This window comes from Chaetodon trifascialis, chromosome 4, assembly GCF_039877785.1.
Source record: "Chaetodon trifascialis isolate fChaTrf1 chromosome 4, fChaTrf1.hap1, whole genome shotgun sequence".
NCBI classification, from domain to species: Eukaryota; Metazoa; Chordata; class Actinopteri; order Chaetodontiformes; family Chaetodontidae; genus Chaetodon; species Chaetodon trifascialis.
In genome coordinates, this window is record NC_092059.1 from 4,605,317 (window position 1) to 4,621,642 (window position 16,326).

General features: G+C 42.6%; 1 protein-coding gene across 7 annotated transcripts in view; it reads right to left on the reverse strand.

Moving 5' to 3' along the window:
* LOC139330704 (cyclin-dependent kinase-like 5) overlaps nt 1-16,326 on the reverse strand; it is a 36,858-nt gene that overhangs the window by 11,047 nt on the left and 9,485 nt on the right. For all 7 annotated transcript variants that reach the window (XM_070961762.1, XM_070961764.1, XM_070961759.1 and 4 more), the window contains exons 4-10: nt 6,438-6,483; nt 6,159-6,295; nt 5,933-6,053; nt 4,807-4,866; nt 3,179-3,269; nt 2,874-3,063; nt 789-869 (exon numbers count right to left, since the gene is read on the reverse strand). In XM_070961762.1, the coding sequence (XP_070817863.1) occupies nt 789-869; nt 2,874-3,063; nt 3,179-3,269; nt 4,807-4,866; nt 5,933-6,053; nt 6,159-6,295; nt 6,438-6,483 (726 nt within the window). The remainder of the gene's footprint in view (nt 1-788; nt 870-2,873; nt 3,064-3,178; nt 3,270-4,806; nt 4,867-5,932; nt 6,054-6,158; nt 6,296-6,437; nt 6,484-16,326) is intronic.

The window sequence follows — 16,326 nt, forward strand, 5'->3', positions numbered from 1 at the left end:
CTGAAACAGTCATGCTATTATGAGTCATCCCCATTATCATAAAAGTCAGGCTGCTGCTACATTTAATTGTGTCTTACAGTCACCAAATAAGCCAAACAATGATGTGAAAAATGATTTGTGACATTTGCTTTTTGCTTGTTCAAATAAATATGATTTATAACCTGTCTCCATAGACTCAAAATAAAACCTGTGAACTGAAGATAGTTTGTGATCTCTGAAGTTATATAACGAAAATTTACAGTGGCAGCTTCTCACTTTGCCGGGACAACAATAGAACTAACAAGACAGACAATTACTCTCTGAAAGCGAGGCAGCATTGCATTAGAAATTAGCAAACATATTTTATCAAACCAACTTCCAAACTCAACTCAAGAATGTCTGATTAATGATGAGAGAGATGCCTGTCCTTGCTGAAGTCAGTCCTGAGATGACATTATGTTAGCAGTGAGTCATTATCTACTGGGAAAAGCGCAAGTGCACAAGCTCAGCCCACATTCTTGACATGGAGCTCCTGTTTACAGTGCAGACACAGCAATAACAGCAGTGCTGGAACCAGGATATGAGCTGAGAGATGCTGAAGCCGTGAAGAGGCATCATGCAGTCACGACGTAAACACGGTGATAATGATGCAATTATCAGATGTCAAGTTTATGAATACCGGAGGTTTTATGGTGGCAGTATATCTTTTTTGTCACGGTGTGTAAGCAGGAATAAACGGCAACCCAATAAAAGGCAGAGATAAAAACATCTCTGCAGCGTAGCAGCTTTGTTAGACCTTTGATTCCTACCTTTAGGAGGTCCAGCAGGGCTCCGCCGATGATTCCCAGGTATCTTCGCTCCAAGGTCTGGGGGTGGTTCACAGCAGGGAACTAAAACAAGAAACAGTGGATAATAGTACAGCCAAAAATGAAGCCACAACAAATGTCCAAGTGATAAATGATAGAATAATCACTACTTTGTAGTAAGACCAGCAATAGCAGCCACTTGTGCTTTGTGTGTAGAGTACAGAGGAATGTGCCGTTCACAAGTTTTCACTGTAATCACATAAACGTTAATAACAGTAAGACACAGAGGATAGTTATCGACCTTCAGAAGGGAAGGGAACAATTATTCTCATCGCAAATCAGCAGGTTAAAATTGTTTCTTCATACAAATATTTGGAGGTTCATGTTGATATGAAAGTGAACAGGTCAGAAAAATGTTAACGCTGAGCTTAAGAAGACACAGTCCAGGTTATTTTCCTTCAAGGCCAGGAGGAAGACTGTACCGGCCTGTCCAACGCCGTGCTGTATGATGTTGTATTCTGAGGACAGGATCAACAAAGTCACTAAAAAGTCCGACTCCTGATATTTACTTGGATCCCCGTTAGCTTCCATAAAGTGGCTGCTAATTTTTCTAGAGTCCACACTTCTGATTCATCAGAAAATAACAGGAGGAGAGTTCAAAGCATACTTCAGTTTGAAGGTCACCTCCTGTTTGGTGTTTTTAAATGTGCGTTGAGTGACCAGTTGAGGAGGCCAAGATGCTCCAAATAGTCATTATAAATAGGCATGTCTTTGAGTGAATGAATGAAGTTATCTACAAGTGATCTAATGTAAGTTAGCACTGAATAGCTCGTGAGTGTGACGCTGCTCTCATAAAACCTCTTAGAAATGCCCACACGCCACGTCAAGGCTGCGACCACTTTGTCTTTTCATATTTCACTTTCTTCTTCTGTTACCCTGCAGAGGCTGCTTCTCCTGAAATCACCTTTTGAAAACACCGTTCAGTGACTCACGAGAGCACTGTCGCATGCGCTTTCTTCCACACTCACTCTTCCCATGTCAACCTTTCGCTCTGACAGAAATGTTCCTCAGACTATTGTGAATCTGCTGCTCTGCTGTCCAGAAGCTGTTCTTTTTACATCGCACATTTCCAAGTGCTGCAGAAAGCACGCCGTAGGTGGCCAACGTGATAAAATAACAATCAAACATCCTGTGCTCACTCACAAGTGTCGTGTGGTTTCTTGCTGGTCTGATGCATTTGTATTTGACTAAAAACGGTCCGTGTGGTCCCTTCAGACACCATTCGCCTCTCTTTGTTCTGCTCTGCTATTACTAAATATAAATTTAGCATATATCTTATAACGTTTACTGTGAGGGAGGGGCTTTAACGTGCATGGTCTGCTGGCAGCGTGTCTCTCTGTTCATTTAAATGACGACAGCCATAGAAATGCTATGGAGAATGAAGATTTTTTCTTTCTTTGAGCGAGTGCTAACGACAGCAGGCACTAGATGTTTATTCAAGAATCATCCCTATGTGCCTGCCTCGCTGGATGGAGCATTTCACTCTGGAAAAATGCATTTCTGGGCTGAGAATTTCATTCCACCGTATTTTCCTACACTCATTAACCAATTTTTACACACAAGAGTGCAAAATTTAAAAAAAAAAAAACGCAGCATTATCAAGCAGGGTTCTTCATTGTCAGGTGTTCACAGAGGGGCAGTTTGCAAACTAATAATTATATCCTGGACGTGGGCAGACAGGGGAAGGGAAGGCCGACCCGGGTCTGCTGTACCACCAGCCTGCCACAGAAGACTTATCACAGCCTTCCTTCACAGAGCATACAGGATACATGATACACGATGAGTCATTGTGATCCAATCAGTCACGGCACAGCAAACTCAGCCAGGAGAGAAAAAACAGGAAGAAAAAAACAAGCAGAGAGAGCAGAGACATAGCAGGGAGAGAAAATAAATAAGGGAAGAAGAGGAGGAGGCAGAGAGAGACAGCAAAGGAAGGAGAAGATCACGGCGAGAGCGATGGGAGAAAAGACGTGGAGGGGACGGGTCAGCGGTGGGATGCGCAGGGGGGATTGGGGTAAAGAGCGTTACCCGCAGCCCGTGGAAGCGGGGGTTGTTGTAGAAGAGCTTCATCTGTTCAGGTGGCAGGGGTCCCAACACTTTCTGGATGGTGAAGAGCTGGTCAATCTCGCTCTCTCCTGGGAACAAGGGCTGCCCGTCGCTCAGCTCTCCTAAGATGCAGCCCACTGACCACATGTCCACCGCCTTCCCGTAAGGAGCCCTGGACCAGAGATTTAAGGGATCGATGGTTACGGCCGGGCGTAAAAATAGCTTTGAAAGTAGATGTCAGTGTAGTGACTGAGCTCCTGGACGAGGTTCAGACGTAACGGACGTACCCGAGCAGGAGCTCTGGAGAGCGGTACCATCTAGTGGCCACATACTCGGTGTAATTGGCATCAGTCCCCTCAGAGAGATTACGTGCAAAGCCTGGCAAGAGAAGACACAGGAAGCAATAGAGTATAATGAGGAGCTTTTTGATGTGCTCCACATGCTGAGACACTTCAAAATTTATTTTAGCCATCCTCTCTGGATGCTCATTATGATCCAGAGGTGTAAGTTATGAAGTAGTTGAGCTGGGGGAGACGATGAGTCCCCATGTTACACACTGTACTGGTAAATGTGGTCACATTAATGCTGGATGTTGTTTAGCACATACCCGGTCATAAAGATAACTATTAAACTATTATATTATGGGTAAATATCTGAATTCATTGTCATAATCCTGAAACATGAGTGCAAACTTACAAATACAGAAAACTGACATCATCTAATGGTTCGATAGAGGAAGTTCTTTGTTTCAGAAAACTCGCTTGTTCACTTTTTTAATTGACTCACGTTGGGTGAGAAGATTACTAACACTCTCAATACTGTACCTTAAGTATACAGCCACTGCCAGGAAGCTGTTAGCTTAGCTTAGCATGAAGACTATTTTGCTTCGATAAAAACGTCAAAAACAAGAAAATTGTCTCATAATCTCGTAGTTGTCAATTAGTAGCTTGACATTTTGGGAAACACACTTGTTTCCTTCTGCCTTGAATTAAATGAGAATATCAGAAACACTCTTATGTGCATGTATGATTAAAAGTAGGAGCTGGAGCCATCTGAGGGTTAGCTTAGCTTAGCATAAAGACTAGAAACATGATGAAACAGCTCGTCTGGCTCTGTTTAAAGGTTAAAAAAAGGCTACCAGCACCTCTACAGCTCATTAATAAATATGTTATATCTTTACTTAATTTTTTAAGGATTAGAGGTGCTGATAGGCAGATTTTTTAACTTTGGAGGAAGCCAGCCAGGCGAGCTGTTTCCTCATATTCATACTTCATGCTAAGCTAAGCTAACCATGTCCTGGCTCTAGCTTCATGCTTAATGTGCTGACATAGGAGTGATATTAATGTTCTCATCCAAATCTACACTGATGCAATTATTTGAGCATTTCATTTGGACTTTCATTTCTCAAACTTGCTTGCACCGACATCAAAATCAAAACAACACACAGTGAGAATAAATGTGCAGGACGACACAGTCTCACATGTAAAGCTGTGGAGCGGAGCCTGTTTGGCCTCTGTCTATTCTCTCAATGCTTTTGGCTGACACAGAGCAAACAGCAGGTCTTCAGTCTCTCACTCCAGATTGCCCACATGACGCTGGCTACCATCTTTTCCGTTTCCCCCGTTTTGCTGCGGCGCTACCAGATTGAATCAAAGCATGATTAGCCCCTTGTTTTTCAACATGTTTCACTAATTGAGATGAGAGAAGAATGCACAGCAGCAGGCTGGGAACCAGGAGAGAGGGCTGCACACAAAGCTTTAGATAACCGGATGAAGCCTGCCTGCTGCCCCTCTGAAGCACTGGTTTCAGCCAAATATAGCCTCTGTTGAAAATACTCCTTTTACATCACAGCTTTGACTGCTTGGCCACCTTCCTTACAGCTCCTACAGTGTGAGTATTTGATAGAAGTGCTCACCAAAGTCACATAACTTGAGGACGTCATCGGAGCTGATGAGAAGGTTTTCTGGCTTTATGTCTGAGGAAGAAGAACACACGTGAGCTGGCGAGGGGCTTCGTTGTTACATCATCACTACCATCATCCCTGCCATCACTTCTTCATCTCTCTCACTCAAAAGATTAGATTCTTCTCAGGTTACATTGTTTTTGTAAAAAAAAAAAAAAGCAAACAAAGACTCCAAGAAATCAAACTGTAGCAGTGAAAATTCACAGATTGTAAAGACATACCATAACTTATACATCACATCCCAGGACGACACTGTCATATGTGTGCCTGGTGTACCACAGGCCATTTGGATGCCTGCTCTGCTGCGTTTGTGCCAAAAGGTCACATGGGCCATCTGGTTTCCTGCTCTGCTACCCACATCTCGTGGTTGCTTACAGCATGTCAGAAAACCCATTAAGCCACTGTTTCATGACAGTAATTGTCTGTATAGACACACATATTTGTGCTATTGTATACTGAAAATGTACAGCTTCTCTAACTCGAAGCACAGATGGCGCCCAGCGATGGTGCAGTTGTAAATGCGACTCTGTGGACCTGCATGAGCCTCTTCCAGCTCAGATATGTTCAGAGCGTCTCCTCTGTGCCTCACTAACACTGTCACATCCAGGCGGCTTCATAACAATATAATAGAAATTGTTGGAAATTCACAAAAGCTGAAATTCTAATTAATTTATACCTGATGTTGCTTATTCAGAGATTGGAGCCTGCATGTCTGAGTGGAAGCTGTGGCTATTCAGAAGGTTAATGTTTTTTCATAGAGCCGGTTAGGCCGAATTTCAACAACTAATCTGTATCATGTTCAATTTCTCACGTTTATAACAAACCTAATTTTCTGGAGATCAGCTCAGAATTAAACAAGATACAAAGGATTTTGTTGTGAAGTCTATCAATAAACACTGTATTTGTTTACCAGCGGATCTTGACTGCTCTAATATGGTGGATGCGCAGACACGTAGTGGCGATATTCAGGAGAGACCAATGAGATACCTGCATTTCTACATCTATGCTCACATCCCTCTCAGTGTTTTTATGATGCGTCCTTTGAAATAAGAATAAATTAAGAAAAGGGAGACTTTACCGCGGTGAACTATGTCGTGTTTGTGGCACCAGTGAATTGCTCTGATTAACTGGTAGATGTAGCTGCGCGCTTTGTCAGTCGGCACACCGTTGGGTAACTCCTCAAGCAGCTCAAGCATGTTCTAAAAGAGAGACAAAGACCCCCGAAAAATCAGGATGACCACCACACTGGGCGACAGAAACGTTACAAAATCAGTGCAGGAGCAACACGTGCAGAGGAAACTTACCTTCTCCACATACTCAAAGACAAGATAGAGCTTTCCTCTCCTGCGGAAGGCCTCTTTCAGCTCAACGATGTTCTCCTGCTTGAGGGTGCGGAGCATCTTAAGCTCCCGTAGAGTCGTTTCTTTAACCTCCTCATTTTCTGCATGGAGGTGAGACAGAGGAGGAGTCAGGATCACATCGGGCTGACAAGCTGTTATGAAGATAGGACGCATCCCAACAGAAATAAAGATGCTCAACAGGTTGCCTATAAAAAACACTGATGGGACTTGTTGTCCTGTTACCTTCACTGTCCTTGAATTTCTTAATGGCCACAATTTCATTGGTCTCCTGCAGTAAAAACAAAGAGCAACTAGTGAGAAATCGCTGCTGTTTGTCGCTGCGGTCAGAGATGAAAACCGCTGCAACAAGCGACAGAACGTGGACGACACAGTTTTACGGTCAGCTGTGCGAAAAACCAAAAACCTGGTTTGCAAAATTGTTATTTTTCACATTTTTCTCACACTTTTCAGGCTTTTTCAAATTAACCAGTTTGATGTAGAGTTGTAACAATTAGTCAATTAACTGAGAAGCTGATTGACAGGAAATTAATCCCAATTGTTCAACTCATCTTTCAAGCAAAAGTGCCAAAGATTTGATGACATTAAACATAAACTGAATATCTCTGGGGTTTGGACTGTCGGTTGGATACAAGATGAACTTTCAAAAAGTCACTTTCAAAGAGTCACTTTGGAGTCTGGGATCATTTTACACTGTTTTCTGATATTTTATTGACAGATTAAGAGAGAAATTAATGAACTGATGATGGAAATAATCACTGCAGTCCTAGTCTGATGGTGATATGCACCATATGAGAACGTGTGCAAGTAAATTTTACTTCATTTTAAGGAGTCATACGCATAAAAAAATTGGGTACCACTATTCAAGCTGAATGATTCACTGCTGAATTGTAGTGCCTGTAGGACTGGTGCACCTTGAAAAGTGTATAGCTCAGAACAATTCCAGCAAAAACCATCTTTGTCACTTGTTTACAGACACGAGTGCCACAAAATAATGAACAATACATGGAGCAACCATGAAATTCAGAACTAATCACCACTGAGTCACTGTTGCCCTGAGACACTTCTCATCATGTCTCTATGAAGTTCTCTGAGAGACGCCCCACCACTAGCCCCGTTTCTTGATATGTCCTAGTTAGGCCTGGTATTTCTGCCTATGGCTCAGAGCTGTGCTCCACTTTCCCCCCCCTCACAAAGCCAAAGGCAGCATCGCACCACTCCAACATGGATCACAGTGAATAGCGAGCCCTCCTCCCAGCAAGTAGAAATACAGGATGACTCACAGCAGGGTCAACTTCATGAGCATCGCTGTACTGTGCACATGCAAGGTAGCCTGAGAGAAGGGAGCTGGTGTGCTGCAGGGTGGAAATCAAACAACCTGTTCTGTGTCTAGATATTCTTCACTGATAGTGGAAATCAGTGGCTACAGTGCACTTTAACTAACCAGGGTTGGAAATTGAAGGCTTTAACCGTGCTCAATGTACATCCAACTCTGCATGTCACCTCACAGTGATGACAAGACTACAGGAAGTCACTGCACCTGCCCAAGAAGTAGTGCTTCCATGTAACCCCCCATAAAACTGCACCTTGTCATTTCACATTTCGGTATAGATTAACACAAGCTAGATAAAGCATGTTAATCAGTGAGATTTTAGATGTGCTGGTGGGCTGATACCACCTGTTTCCAGTCTTTGTGTTAAGCTAAGCTAACCACCTGCTGGACATAGCTTCATATCTAATGAACAGATATGAGAGTGGTGTCAGTCTTTACATGTAACTCTCAGCAAGAAAGCAAAGTCAATCACTTCCCACAATGTTGAGCTAGTCCTTTAAAATTCAGTGCCCTGACTGCTCATTAAATGTAAAACTTCCCTCTGAAAACACAGTCAAGACATGAATGCTTGCTGATCATGGCTGATCCCTAATGCGTCTTGATGGTGAAGATTTATTCAAAATGAACTAAATTTAAAATGAAGCCTTGTTTACTTGATTGACAGGTTTATTTTATTTGGTGATAGCTACTAGCTCGTCTCTCTTCAGTCCCATTCAAGTCCCATTTTTTGGCAAAAAGCAGTGTACCCAAAACCAGGCCAAAACATCCCTTTGGAGACCGATCGTAGACATCACAGACACTACAAAATCTTCTCTACACTCTGTGAAGTGGACCCAGCAGCATGCCAGTAAACACGCACCTTAAGAAGGTGGAGAAAGCAGTGATTTGTCGGACGGACAAATGTGCAGCACTGTTTCACAGAACTTCACCAGAGCCAACACCAGTGATTTGCTCCTAAGAGTTGTGAAGGGCAAAACAAGCGAGTAGATAGCCACCCTCGCTAAACACCACCCAAACTACTCAGCTCGTAACTACTTCAGCTTCCCAAGTCAACCTGTTTGAAAACTTCAGAGAGCATCGCGGTCTGTATGATAAGAGGTCCTGAACACACACATTAAAAAACCAATAACACCACCTTGTTTTCACATTGATCTCTCATTTGTCCAATAAGTTTCGCGGTTTATTATGTGTGCATTTTCACGTTGGAGGGATCAGTGTAGTACACCAGCTGCTCTCAACCTTTCCGTGTAACATTTTATTTTAAGCTCTTTAGGAATTCCCATGTGGCGATGGACTGTGAGGCTCAATTGTGTGGGAGAGAAACCAAGCTGGGTAAATTGTTATTTACTGTGGATATGCTGTCCCTTTCCCACGACCTGAACAGCACAGATTAAGGACTTCAATCCATCAGTTTTACTTAAAGTGTACAGTCACCACGTAGCATAATCAATACACTTTACAAAAGAATTAAACATACAGCAGACAATAAGAGAACAGAAGTTAAGTGTAAATAAAGTTATTCAAAGCAACCTACTGCTGCTCTACAAGGGCGGAAACTTTCCTTTATGTTGCGCTTCTGGCTACACCCAAATCAGCAACGCCACCACAAAACATCCGCTGTGACGTCGATTAAGTCGTGAGTGAATCCTCAAAGTGGAGACACTGAGACATCAGTTTTATAACTGTGTAAACACCACCCACTAATTACTAAGTTTTTCATTGTTGGTAATCTTGTTTAAAGAAGTCATCTCATGTGTTTTCCACGGCACAGTTAGTGGAGGATGCAGTCGAGCCTGGGCTGTGTCACATGCCCTCGTGCATCACGCTGTCATATTCTTCATCCAGTTTGAAGCGCATGCTGCCAAACTGCAATACTGAACCCGGCATTAAGGGCATCAATTTTGTGTCAAAGGCTTGCTTCTGCACGGAGCGTGACATGATCAAATTGCCAAGATCCCATATTATGTCATTATTTTCGAAGCACTTGGCTGTGACATTTGTTAATAACAGCCTGGTATCCACCAGACTTGGAGAGGAAAGCCAACAGAAAGTTCAGTTTGTAGCAGAGAAATCACCTTAAACAAGCAGACTCGCAAGCAAGTAGATTTCTTGATACATAAACATGTGCATCAGCTTGTTCTCTCTTTAGCCCCATTGAGCATCTCTCAGCAGGCTGCTGAACCAACACCTCAGGTTATTCTGAGGACTTCAGGTGAGGCTCAGAGGGATAACAACAAAATGACCTCACAAGTCAATGGAATGGCCTTTTAACTCTGAGAGGAGCGAGCAATGTAAGCTCGTTCACTAAAAAAGGAAAAATAACAAACAAAACTGATGCTAATGACCTTGTTTTGTAATAACATGCATATTTATGTAAAGGTTTATATTTTAAGTGTATTTTGTGATGATATATGAATGTTTATCACTGTGCAATGTTCCCTTTATTTCAAATTTCTATTAATTTATTTATATAATTGAATTAAATCTTGCATCAAACATACCATCTGTTACCAACAACACCAATACCGATGCATTTCTGCATCCATGCACGCAAGCAAGCTTTGACACAACATAATCTCTATCTGCAGCACCGGTCCTGTTGGGTTATTTACAGCAACATATGTTGTTCAATTGTAGAGTTGATTCACCTTCTGGTATGAGCCTCGACAAGTGCCAGGAACAGACACAAATCAGCCAGGGATGAACAACGACTCACGTAAAAGGAAAAGCCAAAGTGGATGAATGAATGGATAAATAAGGCAAAGTGCATGCTAAACAAGTACGTTGAATGACAGCATGCGGCATTATGATGCAGTACTTTACATCCATTGTTTGCATTATAATGAAGTTAACTGTAACCGGAGAGAAGCTCAGAAAAAGACTCCAGTGCATCAACAGGTGGGCTGGGCCTGACAGGCCGCATTCGACAGTGTCTCAGAATTAGACTTGAAATAGCCTTCGTCTATCAGGGGACAGTGACGACTTTAACGTTCAGACAGGAAACGTGTGCCCCCTCTACATCCCTCCGTCTCTCTCTCTGGCTCCTGATAGGACCACATAGACAAGTGCTCCACTCAAGGTGACCCATTTAATGCTAGATGTGAAAGTCCTTTTTTCCTCTCCTGTCCCAGTTTCTGTTCACTGGGTGCAAAAATAACTGTTCCCTTCAAAGGGGGCGGATAGACTTTTTTTTTTCTCCACTAAATAAATCTAGATGTTACTGACAGCCACTCAGCTTATTTAGGAGGAATAAAAATTTAAGCCTACCGCATCAATTCTATTATCTGTGGAAAAAGCGGTTACACAACCTGCAAAACGAAGCTGAAGCAATGCAAAAATAAAAGATTGTTTAAAAAAGGAACGTTTATGATCAAGATAGGACAAACAACAGACGACCGCAGAGCCGTGGTGACTCACTTGATGCTGCATGGCACCTCCTAAAACAGTGAAGGGCTTAATAGATCTAGTCATTACACTAATTACTCACTTTTTGGATCATTGTGTGTTATCTCCATTTAACAACACAAAGTCACAGGCGAAAGCAATGGAAACATTAAGGAATCGTCTCCAGCAGATAATATTTTTTTTCTCAGTGGGCAAAGTGACACAGCATTAGCGAGTAAATCATCCGTGGATCACACAGAGCCGAATCGAAGAAGAAGAATCTCAGCTTACTGCGTGACGCTACCTGCCCTTAACACACCCTAATTAGTGACATCACTAATTAACATGTAGTCACAAATGCAAAATATTTGACTAGCTTTTATCTTTTAACTTCCTGTCTATAATCGAAGTGGAACTGTGCCGTGTTGTCTCGCTGGCATCTGCTGCTTCTGACCACCTGGTGTCTGCATTACAGCAAATATATGACCAGATTTACAATACAGAGTGGAAAATGACAGACTTTATTCCTCAGCGCTCTGTCATCATTCATTGACTGCTATCAGAGGTAGTAGGGGTGCAAACGCCGTAATTTCTCCCGCACAGCCCTGAGAACAGCTCGTCATGTTATTATATGGTGACTGGTCAGAAAGAGTTGTGTGTGAATGTGTGTGTATAACAATATGAGTCAGGTGAAAACTAGATGAGAGTGGTCGAAAGTGCTCAGTGAGGCTCATTTTTAGTGACACTATTACACAGCGCAGCAGTTTTCTGTGACATAAGCTCATTGTGCAACAAGCTCATCATTAAGAATTACATCATCAACAAAACACATACAGCAAATATGCTACCACTAGTAGCCAGCTAGCTTAGCTTAGCACAAGGACAGAAGCGGCTAACTTGACTCTGCTGGGACTAGTTGCCAGGCAACCAGCAGAGACTCTTGGAAACTGCTGGCGAATAGTACACACAGACAAGATATAACATGTTAATTAGAGAGCTTTGGAGTTGCTGGTAGATGGACTTTGTTGTCGTTTGCACAGAGGCTTTTGTCCCTGACGCACTCTCAGCAAGAAAGCAGCGAGGGGGACTGTACACACTACAACATAAAGCACGCTTGTTGAACTACTTGTAAGCTAGTTAACACTGCAGGCAGCTGCACCAAAGATCACATTTTTAATCAGATATCTGCAGAGAATAAAGTGGTGCCAGGCCGTATGACCTCCTCATGAGCGACTTTAATGTGGACAAAACAGAAATGTTCTGAAACTGATCAGACATAGACCTCTGACTTCTTTTACTACAGCTGGAAGTAGCAACCAGAGGTTAAGAGACAAAAGTGTCAAACAAAAAGGGGCATGCCGCATGAGGTCAACAGACGGTCATCTTACTCTCTGTCATTAAATGAGGGTTCACCATTAACAGGTATTTTTGCAAGGTTTTCAAAAGTTATCTGATCAAAGCGAGAGAGAGGTCGATATTTTGATGATTAATGTTTTCCTCATAAAAGACAGAGAGCAGATAGATGTAACCCCACTAAAGTACAAATTTGATTAAAATTTTATGTGTCTGCACCATTCATCGGCTTAATTGGTAGCAGAGGCACCCACAGCACCACTCTAGCTGGCACATAAGTCATGTGCTTAAGGCTGAGAGCCATACACCATGAGAGGAAAGTATACAAACATTAGCGCCCGTTGATCTTATTACCAAAATACTTCAAACACCAGTGGGATGGCGTTTTGTGTGCTAACAGGCCATGATATACGGGTTCATATCGGCCGTATCATTCTAAAAAATACCACCGCCTGGATTGTGCATACGGCTTCACCATTGGCTGAACATGTTCAGTAAGAACAGCTCTGTGTTGGCATCTGTGTTTAGCGCTCAGGGGTTCTGTGAACCTGAACCATGCCAGGAAAATACAGCCCCGTGCCATACTGGAGCTGCCAGGAGCCTTCGCCATAAGAAGCAAGCTTTGTGCCTGTGGACTCCTCTTGGCATGTGCCACATATGTTCTCACTCACTTGCTAATAATAGGATGACTGACGTGATCACGTGACGCTTTGTGCAGCTCAGGAAAACACTCGCTGCGCTCTTTGCTCTCAACTCGCAAATTTGCTTGTTCACGTTTAATAACGGGGTGACAGCGCAATGCAAGCTGTCCACATGCGTATTGCTCCCTGCGATGAATGAAAGGGTTGACTTACTGGATGAGGGAAACTGATTCACTTGTTTACTTAGCTGTCTGTTTCGTCTCGCATGTCAGCTAATGCATGCGCATCCCTGTCAGGAGGTATTTCTATCTACAATCAACTCAAGCTGATGTCTTTCCTTTCGATTTTCATGCCAGCATCACATTAGCTTCTGTTCTCAAGGAACATTAGGGTCAGCAGTCCTCACCTCCTGTTCCAAACAGCTTAACTTGTACCAGGTATTACAGTCAATGTGTGACTGAATTGCCTCAGTTTTCCACAGCGTTTCAATGTCCAAAGCTCTTAAATGCATAACTCTTAGCTTCAAAGAAAAAATGCCGTGCTTACATGAAGTGCTGAACCCTAAATCCTGCTTTTCAGAATACAGTCACCTCATATTAGCTGTCATATTCAGTGTAAATACAGTCATAATCACTGCTTTGCTTTGTACAATATGTAGAATTTGCTGTGGCAAAGTTAGACAAAAATGGGCTGCATGAAAAAACAGGAACTCAGAAATACAGAAGAAATATAGCAAACTAATATATTAAGACGGTTAACGCTCTTCAGTGGAGTGTGGGAGCCCAACAAGCAGCTTTCACAAGACCACATTCTGACAGAGCGAGCTAATAGCTATTAGCTAAGAAGCTGAAACCTCATTCAGAAGGAGAACCTGTAAAGGAACAAATGCCTAATACCAAACGAGCCATTTTTGACAGGGGTAACACTGTGCATTTTCCTACTCTGCAAGAAACCTGACATCTGGAGTGGAATGTGAAAACGCCTTAAGGTATTTGATGAGAGGTTTCAGGTCATGTAAATTAAACAAAAAATGAACATATCTGTCACACCATGTAATGTGGAACCACCTGTTGTGCCTACAACACGAAATCACTGAGCTACAAATAAGCCAGCTACATACAACAGCCTCCCCCTGCTCGAGTCCTATGAAGTGCACGTACATCATGAGGACATCACAAAACTGAAGTTTTACTGTCTGCTCGGGACAACCGACTGCTGTGAGCAATTCTTTTCAAAAGTGACTCTTGCATCCTGTTCCTTCTCAAAACTGACTGACCCAAGCTTGGAAAACCAGCAGCTAGTAGCATCATCCACATCATCATCACCGCCATGTCAGACCAGACGCCTCGCCGAAGAGAAGCAGTTCCAGCCATCACGTTAGAGGTTAGTGTGATACGTGTGATCAATAATTTAGTACGGCCCTGAAGGATGTTAGAAAAAGTGAAATTGCCCTTGATAGGAAAATGGTTCCCCATCCTGGACCAATGCTTTACATTAAATGCAAAACATCACGTGGAATCCTACCTACATTATTTAAAAAGCTGACTTCTGTGCACTGTAGGTTACAAGCCTTTCTGTTGCTGCTATTTATAATATAATCTCAATATAAAAAAATGCAACATGCATGATACATGATGCGCTGCCTCATGGGATCTCTGAGCGTGCTGTGAGATTTTCAGTCAACAAACAATACAGCGTCTTGCAATTGTTGTGCAAAGAAGGAAAAGCTAATGTAAACAGTCTAAAAGGCAACATGAATGAGATGTTATCTGCATAATAAGCATGCTCGCAGCCCTGCGTTTACACCTGCTGTTTCTATGCTTTCTGTATGATACACACTGTAATGAGATCTTTTTTATATATGTGCAGTATGTCAAGCAGGCAATTAGGTAAGGAGGTAACAAGCCTGTTAACTGTCAACAAAAACAAACATAGCAGGCGCACATTTATCAAAAGCAGTGTGTGTGTGTACAGCCTGTACTTAATTTTTCTTTTGATATGGAAAAGAGCCACCTTTTCAGAATTTCTACAGACGTTGACGATGACTCCTCACACACACCTGCTCTGCAATCTCCTTCCAGATATCTCTGTGCAGCAGTCATCACACACTACTATGACACGTTGATTTTCTTGGTGTTTTGAAGGGCGCTTCTGTTGTCCTGGAGGTTTATGACTTTTCTTCTTCGTGGGCAGATGCTTTCTCAATGATGCAAACTACTTTAAGGGCTGCATTTACACTCTGGCTGAGATCCAGCCATCATATGCAGCCAGAACACCTCCACAGCCACGGCCAGGGCTTTTCATAAAGAGGCTTAATTCTATAAAGCTCCTACGATTAATGAAAACATATGACAGATAATTCAGTGCTTCAAATCTTCCAAATTGAATCACTCAAGAGCACGACTGAGGAGACAGAGCCCTGACACTGTCAATGTTTTACTTCTCTGCAGTCAGAGGAAACCAGTTCATGGGATGATAAGCGCGTGCAGGGTGATGCTGCGTGTCGTGAGCATTCCTGAGAGGTGCTCCACACTTAAATAAACACTGACCACGGCTATGTTTACCCTCTGTCTTACACATTTCCAATACCTGCTCACGCCAAAGAGCTGCCATGGCCGTGCACGAGCCTTATCCAGGATTTAGCTTAGCTGAAAAAGATTTGTACTGGACTTACTTCAGAGGAAAGTTGCAGCTTAGATACAGAGTGTTTCACTTGTAAATCAACAGGTCCCAGAGTTGGGGGTGGGGGTCTTCTGAATGAAAAAACCTCTCAGTTACAACACTTCTGTCTTTCTTTTTCAATGTATCATTTCAGCAGAATTTTGCAGCTGCATCATTCAATGAAACAAATATGGATCTAATAATAATGTGTTTCCATCCAGGTTTTTAGGTAAATACAAATCTATCAGCTCTCTAACACAGTGAAACACAGGTTAAACACCACCCCCGGCCAGTGTCTATACAGCCCTCATTTATGTGAGACAATTCTGTTTCCTTTGAATTCACCGTATTGCAAAATGTGCAGAACAGTTGCAGAACTTTCCAGTTTCAGTCTTCAGCTCTTTTGCGAGGTCAACGGAGAGCCACACATAGGTTAGCTGGCTCTGTAATCTACCATGAGCAAACATGCCTTATGATGTGTCAATGAACTCTCAGTCAAAGCGGAGCAAACAAAAACGGTGTTTTCCACTCTCAGTCGTGATACTCCCAGTTTCGTCAACACGGTGAATTGACAAGTGAAACGCCAGCACCGCCTTACCAAGTTTACAGCATACTGGCAACGTAGCTGCTTTTGCATTGCTGAATAAAACACACAAACACTTTGAAAGACCAAAGAGAGAGTGTTCTGCATCTGTGTGCAGGTATAATGTTTACTATATTAACACTCTTACTTTAGCATGTT